We start from the raw sequence: 14,703 nt of genomic DNA, 5'->3' as shown, positions 1-14,703 counted from the left end.
TATGGGGACCTTACTCAAAATTATAAAAATGAGAGCCATTCCCCAGTTAATAGTCAAAGGATATGATTGGGCAATTTTGAAGAAGAAATCAAAACTTTCTAGTCACATGAAAAAGTGCTCTCAATAATTATTGATTAGAGTAAGGTAAATTAAAAGACTCTTAGATACTACCTCACACTTATAAGAAATGACAAATGCTGCAGAGGATGAGGGAAAATAGGTATATCAGTGAACTGTTGTTGGTACAGTGGTGAACTGGTCAACCATTCTGAAGAAAAATCTGCAATTATGCTCAAAGAGCTATTAAACTGAGCATACCCTTTGATCCAGGAATAGCCCTCCTAGATCTGAATTCCAAAAAGATCAAAGAAAAGGCAAAATATCTATCTATCTATCTATATCTATATTAAAAAATTTATAGCAGCTCTTTTTGTAACCATCAATTGGGGAATGGCTGAAGTTATGATATATGATTGTGACAGAATACTATTGTGCTATAAGAAATGAAAAGGGTGGGTGGCCTGAGAAAAAGAAAACATAGAAACTGATGTAAAATGTAGTGAGAAAAAATGGAAGATCATTGTGAACAGTAACAGCAATATTGTAATGATGATCAACCGTAAAATCCTTGACTACTCCAATCCATTCAATGACCTAAGACAATTCTAAAGGACTAATGATAATTAAGTGCTATCCACATCCTAGGAGAGCTAATGAGCTCAGTGCAAATTGAAGTATAATCTTCTGAAATTTTTCCCACTTTTGTCATACATATATATATATATATATATATATATATATATATATATATATATATATATATATATATATATATATATAACTAATTTGGAAATATATTTTTGCATGATTTCATATGAATAATTGATATATTGTTTGCCTTTTCTGTCAGTGGGTGAGAATTGGGAGGGAGAGAGGGAATCTGGAATTCAAAATTTCAAAGGCAAAGAATGTTAAAAATAAATTATTTAAATTTTAAAAAAAGAAGAGACTGATCAGTTTCAAAGTGATTTTCCTGATCTCTCTCTCTCAGTCACACATGTGTACACACACACACACACACACATACAGACACACACACTCACACACATATATGTATATACAAATGTATATGTGAATGTATATTGTATATTTATCTCTATATGTGTATGCTGTAGTGTGTTTGAGCCAGATCAAAGCAGCTTGGAAAATAAATTGTTAAATTTTCAGTGTAACATTTAAATGTACTTAATAAACTCCAGTAACTCCTTCCCTTTATTACCTAGCATCCCCATCCACTTTTTCAGTCTTCTTGTACCTTATTCTCTGCTTCACAATTTTTGATCTAGTGACACTGAACTCCTTTCCATTCTTCCAAAATGAAATTTCATCTCTCAATCTGGACATTTTCTTAGGCTCTCCTGCATGCCTGGGTCACTCTCTTTCCTCATCTCTACTTACTGCCTTTCCTGAATTCCTTCAAGGACCAGCAAAAATTTTATCTTCTAGACTCCTTTCGATTCTGTTAATAATTTCCTTTTTATCTTATACATAGTGAGTTCATACATATTTGTTTGCTTTTTTTGCTCTCCTGTTTGACTATGAACTCTTTGGAGGCAGGGACTGCTTTTGCCTGTTTTGTATCCCCAGTGCTTAGCACAGCAACTAACACATAGTTGGTATTAATAAGTATTTATTGACTGATTGTCTTCCACCCTGAAGACACACTCAACAGGTTTTCTCCTTTTCAGTACATAGCATCAAAGACAAAATTAAAGAAAGTCTTCTTCTGATCTGTGCCTCTCATATGTGTCAACTATATTTTGCATATATTCATGCCAAATTGTATAGGGCCACGAATCAATGATGATATTAATGGCCACTATGACTGTTCCCCTTAGGCTCTCCATCTTATCACTTGGTTTTGTTCAGGGATCTTCCAGCATCTTGGGGATACTCTTATCTTTCCTACCCAAATCTCCTAGTATTTTTCTGCTAAAGGAGAAAATACCAATTTGGATCTTATGGAATATATGTACCATAGGAAGGACCTATGTAGCCTTAGTCTTACTTATTGATGAAATTAAAGTGCTGGATTTAATTGTGACATTCAGTGACTGTGGGAATGCCTCCTTTGAGGAGTTTTCCATTAATTTCTACAGTTCCATGGCTTATCCTTGATAACCCGTCTTGACTAAAGAAGTGGTTCTCCTGACCTGTTTCTCTTTCGGTCACTCATATGTACACACACACACACACACACACACGCACGCACACACACACACACACACACACACACACACACACATATATATATATACAAATGTGAATGTGAATGAACCATACTCGTGCAAGATTAGGGTAAAATTGAGGCAACACTTGTCAAAGAAGTTTCTGGCTTTTTCTTTAGCAGCTTTGGGGTCGAGGAAAAAAAAATAAAACAACCTCCTTCTTCACCTATTCATGGGAAAGAAAGATTTCCTGGGCTTCTTGACAGGCTGCTCTCCATAAAAGGTGATTACACTGTTTCTCATATTGCCAATTTCCTCCTCAAGCCAGCATGCATGCACCAACCATAGTTTTCTTCCAGTGGTTCCAACATATTTTGACAAATTACTCATCTTCTCTAGAGATTCTTGACTCTTTAAGCAATTCTTCAAACTCAGAGGGTGGACTACTTTGAAATTTTCAGGCACATCTCCCAACTTCTAACCTAATTCTCTGGTTCAACTTGTTGGGCTGTACTGGAAAACCTTCCTGAGTTGTCTCACTTGGCTTAATAGCCATGAAACTGAACACTTTCCTCTTTTCAAAGAGGAGGAACCAGGATAGAATTATATCTCCCAGCTGTGCTAAATAATATTATTCCTGAGTATGTGCCAAAGACTGTACTAAGTGCTGTGGCCACAAATGCATAAATCAAGGAAGTCTACAGGATAAAGAAACTTGTATTCTCAAGGAGAAGACAACATTCAATGGGGAGAGATGGCCAGGGAGGGGTCATTTGGTCTGGGAAATTGTCAGTATTGGAGGTAAATTTATATAGCAATTGATTGTCAATTCTTTCTAGGAATAATGATCATTCCGATTATTATCCTCAGAGGTAGAGGTGAAAAGTATGTATGTGGAATTTCTGGATGGCATAATGATGGTTAGATTGCACTGAGAAGGGTCTATGAAGGATTTTATATGAAGAGCTCTCATCACACAGAAGCCCAGGACCCCAGAGTAGGAAGTGAAGAGATAAGTCTGGTTCTCACTGAGAGGTAGAGAGTGATCAAAATACCATGGCAGGAAGATGGATGACCAAAGAAGAAAAAATGAAATAATTCATTCCTTGGGGAAAATTATATTCACAGCAATACAGGATTACAATATAATAATGGTAACCTAGAAGTTTCACCAATGAAAAGTTATTTCATTGCAAGAGATTGCTTCAGATTTTGTGTGGACCAGCTACTGTACTGTGGCAGTCTGTTCCCTTCTAAAGCTTGTATGAGGAAATATATATCTAGAAAACATCTTAGTATTACTATGAAAATAATTTTGACTTCATAAACACCATAGAGAGTAGATGGTTATATCTCATTTGTCTTTTTATTCCCAATGACCAATATAGTATGTTACATCCAGTAAGTATATAATATGTAATATAATAATAACACAGAAAAGGTACTCATTAAATGTTTGATGGATTAGGTTGAATTGATCACAGCAACCAGGATTTTTGACTACTGTGCTGAAGACAGAAATAGATTATCTAGAGCTGTAATTCTCAAACTTATTGATTTCTGGACTCCTTTATAGCTGCTAAAATTGAGTACTCCAAAAACCTTTCATCAGTGTAGGTTGTATCCATCTATAATTACCATATTAAAATTAAAATATGCTAACATAATTATGAAAATAATTTTGATCTCATGGATCCAATGAATGTGTCTTGGAGACCCTAGGGATCTCTCTCAGAGTCAGTGGTCCAAATCAAAGCACCAAAATTATTGAAGGGGAAAATTGCTGTATTATTTTTAAAGTAAGAGTGATTAGAATAAAAGTTTATCCTGTCCATCTGTCTATCTCTGTTATCTGTAATATACTTTATATATTACTTTCATAATATCTCCCTCTCCACACATGAATATATTTATATTTTAAATTTATGTGTCAGTATATAAGCATGTATCTATCTATCTATCTATCTATCTATCTATCTATCTATCTATCTATCTAATATTTTATGTATCAGGTAATTTCAAGGGGACAGGTAAAACAGGGTTACAATATGAATTAAGAGAAAGCTTAAAGGAACAGGAACAAATTAAAATTTTTATACATTTTAAAAACCAACCTAAACAATTTCTGGATGAATATCTATCCACATGAAATTTGCAAATGAGGACAACTTCTGTTACTCAAAAAAAATTAGGAAGGGATTCAAAGAGGCATTACTAGTTTAAGAATGATAGGACATAACATAGAGTTTCAGGGACTCTAAGGTGAGACCCAAACTGTTGCACATCATTAAAATAAATAGGTATAGTTATTTGCTATATTCTCAGAATCAACAGTTTTTAGAAATTGTTTTTTCTTTCTGTAAGTATATGTACAATAAAATTTCATCTATCATTTGTGACCTAGATTCTTAGATGTAGTATTCTAATTAATTTCAATGAAAACTAGAAATTTGAGGCAGGAACTTTATGCTTCATCATATTTCCTTAATCCCACATATTAATATTTTGGAGTATTATGTTACTTTATAGTTATGTATCATAATTTGTTCAAGTACTCTTCATGCTGGTAAAGGAAACAACATCTAACATAGCAGCAGGTAGAATGAAAGGCTCTATCTAGTCAACAAAAAATCCCCAATTATTTTCAGAGAAATTAGAAAAGTAATTCTAAAATTTAATGAGTATTTGTGTCATCTCCCCTTCTCAGCAAGGCAGGGTGGGAAAAGAAGAGACCATAATTTAGAGTTTGTCATTTATTCTTTATTCTACTTAATGGGAAGTTGGCCATCACCTCCAATTCTGGTCCTTGATGGTAGAAACAGTAGAAGGCCCAACGGCTTAGGAAGTACCTCTAGAGGCTGCTGATCCTCAACATTCAGCTTCCTTCCATCAAATCTTCCCCTTCAGTTGCCATTCCATCTCCTCTTCGCACAAACCCCTACCACTGATGTATTCAATTGCTTTTTATATTGCTACAATCATTCCTGAATTTATCATATGCTCTGTCCCACAGATCATAATCCTGAGCAGTGCTTGACTCAGAATCCATGAAAGTTTTAAGTCCTTCATATAGTTGTTGTTGTTATTATTTAAGATATAATATAAATAGCAAAATAATGGTCTCTTCATAGTTAAACATTGACTTAACTGTTATATACAAATATATACATCTATGAAATGATGGGACTGAGGGTAATACAACAGTGAGGTATACTTATAAGGAAGATTTGTGCCAAAGGCAATTTGCAAGTTTTGAACACCAGGGCTCAGAAATCCTTTCTGTAACCAAAGTGTCTGTTAACAGGGCTAGCTCCCTTCCCCATTGTACCCTACCATATAACAAAGAATAATTTTTAAAAACAAGAAGGGAGAGAGGGAAAACAATAAGCAAAACTAATCAATACATTGAAAAAATTCTTAAAATACCTGCAACATTCCATGCCTGTGGCATGGTCAGCATTAAAACAGCAAATGTAGTTTATGTTTATATAGCTGCCATTGATTCTAAGCTTTAGAATGTAACTTTAACAGGGAAGAAGATATTTGAAAGAAAATTTATCAGAAACACTCCTTCCTACTTATATGAGACCATCTTAAAAGTTGGTTATAAGATTAAAGAACTTCTTTATATATTATGATGTTGCATTGTTAGAGGATATATCCTATACATCCATTCACATTTAAAGCTGTGATTGTGTTTTCCTCCATTAGATTCCTCTATATAGATGACTATCTGATGTTTTGAAGGAGAAATAAAAAGATCAGCAATTAAGAGACTTGGATTCAAAACCTGACTTTGTCTTGATCAGTTCTGTGACTATCAGCAAAACATTTATCGTCTTTTAGATATAGTTTCTTTGGCTAAAAAACAAGGGGATTTGTCTTTAAAATGTTAAATCTTCTAGGCTTAGCATGCTCTGTATCTTGTGCAATCTTTGAGATTTAACTGGTAGTTGCAGGAATCATTGACCCACAGATGGGCATCTAGGAAAAATGTTTTTCCATAAAGATTATTAAAATAGTAAAGCAAACACATTAATATGAGAAGCAGGTCAATTCATGATTGAATTTCTCAGTTTATATGGAATGCAAGTCAGAGAGGTAATAGGAGGCAAAATATTGGAGGAGGAATGTAACCTACTGATTTGAGAAATGTCCCCAAAGTTGCTCTGAATTGGGCTTCTAATTGATTACAGGTGTGGGACTGAGTAACTGGTTAGTACAAATCTCCCTCTCCCTACTCCCTTCATTCCACTTCTTTCCACATCATAACAACATTCATTAAACCCATTAACTCATTACTCCAATGTTTTTCCTCTCACTGGAATGTTATTTCTATCACTTTATTCAAGGCAATTTTGACATCCTTATTTCTCAGACTGTAGATAAGGGGGTTTAGCATGGGCACAATGATAGTGTAAAAGACAGAGGACACTTTTACCTGATCCATGGAGCTGACTGAAGATGGCTGTAGGTACATGAATGCAAGAGAGCCAAAGAAGACAGCAACTGCTACAATATGGGAGCTACAGGTGCTGAAGGCTTTTGATCTGCCTCCAGTGGACTGAATTTTTAAAATACTAGCAATGATAAAAACATAAGAGCAAATAATGGTCAATGTTGGGAAAAGGATATTAAATGTACTGAATGACAGGACGACCACTTCATTGACATAGGTGCTAGAACAAGAGAGCTTTAAGAGTGGAAGTAAATCACAGAAGTAGTGATTAATAGCATTTTCCTTGCAGAAGAGCACTCTAAGCAAACAACCTGTGTGAACTGTGGCCCCAGTGAAACCCAGTGCATACACTCCAATGATCAACCATGACCACACGTGATAGGACATGATAAGACTATAACGAAGCGGATGGCATATAGCAACATAGCGGTCATATGCCATCACAGCCAACATTTGACATTCACAAATGGCAAAAAAGGTAAAAAAATAGAATTGAGTTGTGCACTCAGGGTAGGAAATAATGTTCTTGTCTGATAAAAAGTTCATTAGCATTTTGGGTGTGATAACAGTTGATTGACAGAGATCAATGAGGGACAAATTATAGAGGAAATAATACATTGGGTTATGAAGATGAGAACTCAGCCCAATAAGTATGATCATGCCCAGGTTCCCCAACATGGTGACAACATAAATCCCTAGGAACAGGAAGAAGAGTGGCAGCTGGAGCTCAGGCTGATCTGTCAGCCCTACGAGGATGAACTTAGTCACTAGGGAATAATTTCCTTTCTCCATCATTTTTGAGTATAGAGTAAGAATCTGTATAACAAGAGGGAAAAAATAATCTTCATTATTATAAATCTAAAATGGTGACTCAAATAGAACAGTAAAATTGTTCTTATATATTCTGTTTATTCTTTTGTCTCTTTTTTTCCTTACCACAAACTAAAGACTGTCAGCTTCACAGGAATAAGGCATGAAAACCATTCTATTGAAAAGAGCTATTTTTGAACTTTTTTCCTACATGCAATTATCATATTATTTTTTATTCATGTAACTATTGGCAAAGATGTTTGCTCACAACCTAAAATATATGTAAAAATGTTTAAGCGTGTGTCGAATATTTACAAATCTTAAAGAATATTGGTATTCAAATTCCCATAACTCATAAACATAACAGGCCTATCTGAAAAGTTCCTGCCTCTCGAGAATAATTCCTTCCACCTCTTGAGGTTTTGTGACATTCTATTCACAACCCAGTGGCCTTTGAGCTGCTCACTGACTACCTTTGAAACCTGCCAACTTGGGTACTATGGTTTCTGTCTCCTTTTCCATGAGAATGTAAAATGTGTCTTAGAGATTTCAATCATCTCAAAGGGCATGTAATTTGAAAGCTATGTGCTTGGAAGGAAATTTGGTTGTCTTCCATATGGGTAGGTGTTAGAACCTCCAGATTTTTTTTTTACTAAAATGAGAGATTACTATGATGGCTAATCAGACAAATGTAGACTTATAAAACATAAATTATGGCAAAATACTTGTCAAAACCATAATACGGAAAACATGGATTTGCAGTTGTTGGAATGATTTGTAGAGAGTTGGCATTGATGATTCAATGTCAGCTTGAAAAGATTTCTTAAATCCTTAGGGATTTGTGCTCAAACTGTTGCTATTAAATACCTTTGATAAAGACATGTGTCCTCTACCAATTTAGAGTTAGGTGCTATTATTAGAAAATAGTTTGGATTGTAATGTTACAACCCTAGGAAGTTAGGTTCTATTATTATCCACATTTCATAGGTAGGGTACAGGGTTCTGGTCATGGTCCGATGGTAGAGAAGAGTACTTGTCACAGCTCACAGAACAGATCATATGCCAGAAGAACATTGACTACACCTTTCCTTGAAGCATGCAACTTCAGAAGAACTAAGGGCTTGTGGATCCCCCACAATTAGCTCTAAAAAAGCACTGGTTGGAATAGAAGTTTATTTTGCAGAATTGAGTGAATATTCAATACTCTGGCTCCAATAATATTCAATAATAACCGAGCCAAGGCCTCTATGGCTCATTGTTTAAGCTTTGATGATTTAGTATAGAAAATGTTTTCTTTTTTGTAAGGAAAATTTAAGATTCTTTGCCCTCAGAGATTGATATTTTTGTGATGGAAGTTAAACTGTCTTTTGTCTTAATTGTTACCTAGCCCTTGTTCATTGAATGGGCCCCCTCAGAAAAGCTGGGACATGGGGAAATGACCTTAACTTGTATAAGCCAAGGTCATCCACTGCACAACTTTTGTCTTAACCATTGCACTTTGATGGATCCAGAGGAAAGAATGAGGTTTTGGGCTTTGCAGAGGTGTAACTCACTTCAATCCAATTCTCACACCTATCAGGACATCACTCTGTTGATGTCTTTGTTCTTCTTTGAATACAAAAGGTTAACAAAAAAATAATGAGAGATGGTATGTTTTTGAACATGTCACCAAGCTTAGAGACATAACTAACTCACAGTTTTACAAACAAACAATATAAAAATATCACGATAAGTTAGGACATTGTGCTCAATATAATATTACAAAATTTAATAAAGACAAATGTAAAACCTTGAACAAGAGTTAAAATAACCAATTCTAAGTGTGTGAAAAACATGTAGGCAAATTTAGAAGTCAATTTTTTTGTCAGGGGTCAAGGATTTTAATAGACTGCAAACTCAATATAACTGAGCAATCTAAGATGGTAATCATAAAAAATATTATATAACGTGCTCCATGGCTTCCAGGAATAATGAAATGATAGTTCTACCACACTTTACATTGTTCAAACCACTTTACCTTGTGAGGTGTTTTTCTGGTTCTCTTTTCCATAATGGAGGAAGGATATTGGCAAGGTACAGAATATCCAAAGGGTAATGAGGGCCATAAATGATTTTGGGCACATGTCATATAAGGATAATTTGAATGACCTGTGAAAGTCTAGCATGTAGAAGGGAAGAATGAGAGAGCAATGTTAATTAATTCCTATCATTTTTAATATTATTTGTAAAAGGAATTATATTGTAAAAGCTTATAAAAAGATTCAAAAGTAATGTGTAAAATTAAAAAGAAGATAATTTATGTTTGGTATGAGAATGAAATCTGTAATAATTATATATAACTCAGAGTGAAATGTATTGCCATAGTAGTAGTGGGTTCCTCTTAAGTTAAGGTCTTCAAACTGGATTACTACCATTGCTGTAGGTGTATTGAAGGGATATTATGGGGTAGGAGTTAAGCAAGATGGAATGTCCCTTCCAATTCCAAAAAACATTGTAGTTCTATAATTCTGAGGTATAGTTCTTCATACTCCCAAAAATCTCTTTCTATTTTTTAAACCACTGACCAGTCCTCAGCCTCATGCCATTATCATTGATGGGTTTAATTAATGTGGAGATGTCATTTCTTATGTAAAGTCTTGAGGTTTCATGAATTCTTATTTAGAAGGAAAAATATTGTCAAATTAATCAACTACTTACCCTCTAGCATTGAATCTTAAAGCTTCTTGAACCAAAGTACATGACTTCTATAAAACTTATTATAGTCTTGGTTGGAGCCTTCTAATCTTTGTTAATGCTGATGGGACTAGGACACAGAACTCAGTGTCTGAAAAGTTCTAGAAATTGATTTGATCTGAGAATATTATTTCTAATTGCTACATTAATTGTTCCTAATTTCAACTTTAATCAGAGTGTCCTCTTCATCTATAGGTAAAGAAACAACATTCATCATTATCAACAGAGCTCCTGATGATGTAACTTTAGGCTTTTATGGATGTTTATATGATAACTGGGACCTCATTAGTAATACACAGACAAAAGCTTCCATAGGGACTCATTTCAAAAGCAATTCCCCTTTTCTGGGGAGAAGTCATTAACATTTTGCTTTACTTATTAATTCTTTCACTTTTATTTACTCCCTGTGTATATAATAAACAGTTAAGAACATGTTCTCACCAGACCTAGGAATTTGGGGACCTTGAAACATTTTTTTTCAATTGATGCTTGGGAGATTTGGGGTAAAATCTACACTATAAACAATCCACATATTTGAAGTTGTCTGAAATCAAAGGTCATGGTAGCTGGGGAAGTTGGGCAACTGGGAAGGATGAATATTCAAGGAAGGGAGGAGAAGGGGTAGAAAAGAAGTGTGAAAATCAGATTCTAAACTCATTGAAGAAGAGGTAAATTGAAGTATAGGTCCATAGTTGATAGCGAGAAGGATCTCAATGGCATTGTTCCTGAGTAACAGGGATTGGTGAAATGTCTAAAGGTGGCCAGGCCTAATAAAGTGTCTATCAGCTTCTCTTCTGGATCCTGTACATAAGAAGGTATGTGAGAAGTCACATACAGCCTTGAATAGGTTGCTCAGAGATGTCATGTGTTCAGAAGTAAGCTAAGTTTCAGTGATAACCGTAAAATGGAAGAAATATGAAAAGAAAGTTTTAGGATAAGAAGAGTTTATTAATAATAGAAGAGTTTTAGGGTGCACAGTGAAAAGGGATGAACTGTGTTAACTTAGGCCTAGGTTAACAATGTCTGGCAGCACTTCTTTAAGTATTGATTTCTCCTGTTTATATGTGTATGTTTGTGTGTGTTTGCATGTGTATTTATCCTTGGTGCCTAGTGCATGGGTCTTCTGTCCAAGACGTACTTTGGGAGGACTCTGTTCCTGGAGATGAGTCATGGTAGTAAGCTATGGCTGTCAAAGTACCCTGGAGTATACATCAGCTTTTTTTCTAAGCAAAGGAGCAAATAGGTTGAGTACTAAATCTTGATTAAAAAAAAATGTGTGCCTTCTGTATATCAGAACCTAGGACAAAACTCTGGTGTTCTTTTTGTGTACATCTGAGTGTTCTTGTCTATCTTTGACTAAGTAGAAGATTATTAGATATAAAATTCAAAGAATGGGGGAAAGTTCCTTATAAGAACATAAGTAGAGAAAAGAAAAAAAATTATGAAGGCCTTGTTCTAATCACAGCACCAAAATAACAATAGCTTGCATTTTTATGATGAGAATCAACAGGGACCCTCGCTGTTGTATTTCTCATTCCTGGAGCCATTGAAGAGGAGGCCTGATGACCAATTGTTGGGGATATTATAGAAGGGATTTTTATTTCAGTGATTTGGTCAGCTGTCCTCATGTTGTTGTTTACACCCAGGGACCCCAAAAAGCTGTTGCGGTTTAAACCCAGGGACACCAAAAACTGTTGAGGTGGGGCCTCTGGCCACCCAAAAACTGTTGTGGTTTCATGATGTGTTGTGGTGGAAACGTCTCAAAGAATTCAGAGTCAGACCACCTCTAATCGAAGTAATAGGTATTTATTGAGATTGATGCCCCTCATGAAGTGGGCTAATTTCCAAGGGGAACCAGCAACTTGAGACAGCAAAATGGATTTTTATAGGGTAAAGATGTAATTGCACAACAGAAATTTACATAGAATAGAGGAATATCATTAATATTAAAAAGGCAGGAGGAGTTTGTTAAGGGATTAGGTAATGGAGGAGGGGTCCCATCTATGGTTTGGTAGTTAAACATTCTGGTCATTCTGCCCTCTAACTGGCTAGCTATTGTGGTCCTGTCTTGGGCTAAATGGATGATGTGATTCTGATTGAATACAATAACACCCCTGTTTCTGTGGGAATGGGTCTGGAGGTAGTGACCCAGTAGAGGCAGTAGCTAGGTTCCCATTATATGGACACACCTGCTGTTTCTGTGGGAACTAAGAGTTCAGGGACACACCTGTTGTTCTAGTGAGCAGTGAGGCATAAACAAAGAAGTTAGCACATTGGCGGGGGGGGGTGGGGAGGCTGGGGCTAGGTAGGAGCAGTGGGCCTTCTGTTCACTAGGTCCAAGCCTATAATGAAGTTTGAATATTGGGGCTCGGGGCAGCTTTATAAGGATTCGATCGCTAAGGTTTTCCTTCTGCTGCTCTCATAACTTGACTGATAGGAAAATGAAAGCAGAGAAATTATATGGAATTGAGAATATATCAGGCAATACATTATATTCTACAAAGGGAAGACAAAAAAAATCTAGGAGTGGCCAGGGAGGACCCAGTTGATCCAGGAAATTATAGGGATTGTGGGAAGAATTATAGGGCAACTGATTGAAAATTCTTTTTGAGAATAATAACTATTCTGATTATTACTCTCAGAGATAGTGGTGAAGAGTGTGGGGGGAGCAGAACTGCTGCATGGCAAGAAGTTGCTTAGATTTCATTGAGATGGGTCTTTGAAGAGTAACATATAGTTAGCTCTCATCTCTCAAGATCCCAGAGTAGGAAGAGAATGGATGGGTCTGACTGAGAGGTAGAGAGTACATCAAAGCACCATGGCAGGAGAATGGATGGCTAGTGATAGAAAAATGAAATAATTCTTTTCCTCAAGAACTTACATTCACAACAATGCAGTATTTTAATATAATAATAAGAACATAGACTTTTTACCAAAGGAATTTTATTTCATTGAGAGGGATTGCTTCAGATTTTGTATAGACCACCTACCATAGTGTGACAGTCTATTCCCTTTGAAAGCTTATACTAGGAAATAGATATCAAGGGTTGTGATTTTCAAACTTTTTGGTCTTAGGAATCTTTTATACTCATAAATATTGAGAACTCCAAAAAAGCTTTCATTTATGGGATGGCTAGATGGCGTAGTGAATAGAGCACTGGCCATGGAGTCAGGAGGAGCTGAGTTCAAATGCGGCCTCAGACACTTAACACAAAACTAGCCATGTGACCTTGGGTAAGTCATTTTACCCCAATTGCCCTACCTCCCCCCAAAAAAAAACCAAAAAGAAAAATCTAAAAAACAAAAAAAAGCCCTTTCATTTATTCATTATCTATGTTTACCACATTAGAAATTAAAACATCTTATTATTATTATGACAATAATTTTGACCTCATGAATACTAAGGAAGTAAGTGGGTGACTGTTTTTCATTTACCTTTTTATACCCAGTGACTAATACAGTATATTACATTCAGTAGCTATTCACTAAATGTTTGATGGATTGGAATGATTTGATTACAGGAACCAGTACTATTAACTACTGTGCTGAAGAAAAAAATGAATGACTGAATGAGTAAAAAATTATTTATTGCAATCATTATTATTATTTATTACAATATTGTTATTACAATTCTTGTTATTTTTATTATTACTAATCTCAATATCCAGCCATAAGAAGTCATTTCCTTGCAAGAGATCCACTCAGATTTTGAGATCAACTACCATACTGTGGCAATCTGTGGTTCTATTTGAAAGTTTGCATTGAGAAATACAGATCTATGGCAGTGGTTCTTGGATATTTGTTCTTAAGTTTCCTTTATACTGATAAACAGTGAGTGCCCCCCCCATTTTATTTGGCAGCTTATATCTACATTTACTATATTAGAAATAAAAATATTTTTGCATTATGAAAAAAATGTTGACCTCATAGACCTGATGAAAGGGTTTTAGAGACTCCTAGGTATACTTGTGCCACATTTAAAGAACCACTGATCCAAAGCAAGGCACCAGAATTGTTGAGGGTGAAACATTTTTGTGTCATGTTAAGCATAAGATTTGTTAGAATAAAAACTTTATTCTATCTCTCCATCTATCCTTTTTCTGTTTATGTATATATTACACATGATATCAATACTACTGCTATAATATTTCTCTCTCCATGCTCAAATACATGTAGATTTTAAATTTATACTCTGTGTATAGTATTTTATGTATCAAGTAATTTCAAGGAGAAAGGCACAATAGTTTTACAATATAAATTTAGAGATAGTTGAAAGGAACTGAAATAAAGTAAAATTTTTAATATGTCTTTAAAAAGAAACCTAAAGAATAATTTTTGGATGAATATCTACCTACATGCAAAGTTGCAAATCAGGGACAACTTTTGTTTCTCAAAGAAATTAGGAAGCAATTTCAAAGAGGTATTTCTAGTGTAAAGCATGACAGAACTTAAATATAGAGTTTTTAGGACTTT

The 14,703-nt window shown here is 35.1% G+C and overlaps 1 protein-coding gene across 1 annotated transcript; it reads right to left on the bottom strand.

The window, feature by feature from the left end:
- Nucleotides 1-6,546: 6,546 nt before the first annotated feature.
- Nucleotides 6,547-7,482, bottom strand: LOC138155410 (putative olfactory receptor 8G3). Its single transcript, XM_069080644.1, has one exon. It carries the CDS (start codon nucleotides 7,480-7,482, stop codon nucleotides 6,547-6,549), a length of 936 nt encoding a protein of 311 aa, XP_068936745.1.
- Nucleotides 7,483-14,703: the final 7,221 nt, after the last annotated feature.

This window comes from Petaurus breviceps, unplaced genomic scaffold (genome assembly GCF_028583685.1).
Source record: "Petaurus breviceps papuanus isolate PSGF00001 unplaced genomic scaffold, PetGlider_PUasm1.0 91133, whole genome shotgun sequence".
Classification (NCBI taxonomy): domain Eukaryota; kingdom Metazoa; phylum Chordata; class Mammalia; order Diprotodontia; family Petauridae; genus Petaurus; species Petaurus breviceps.
The sequence above is the reverse complement of the archived record's forward strand: the minus strand, read 5'-3'. Positions and strand labels throughout refer to the sequence as shown.

Excerpts from the sequence above, each read along its gene's own strand:
- LOC138155410 (XM_069080644.1), bottom strand. The coding sequence starts at position 7,482 with ATGATGGAGAAAGGAAATTATTCCCTAGTGACTAAGTTCATCCTCGTA.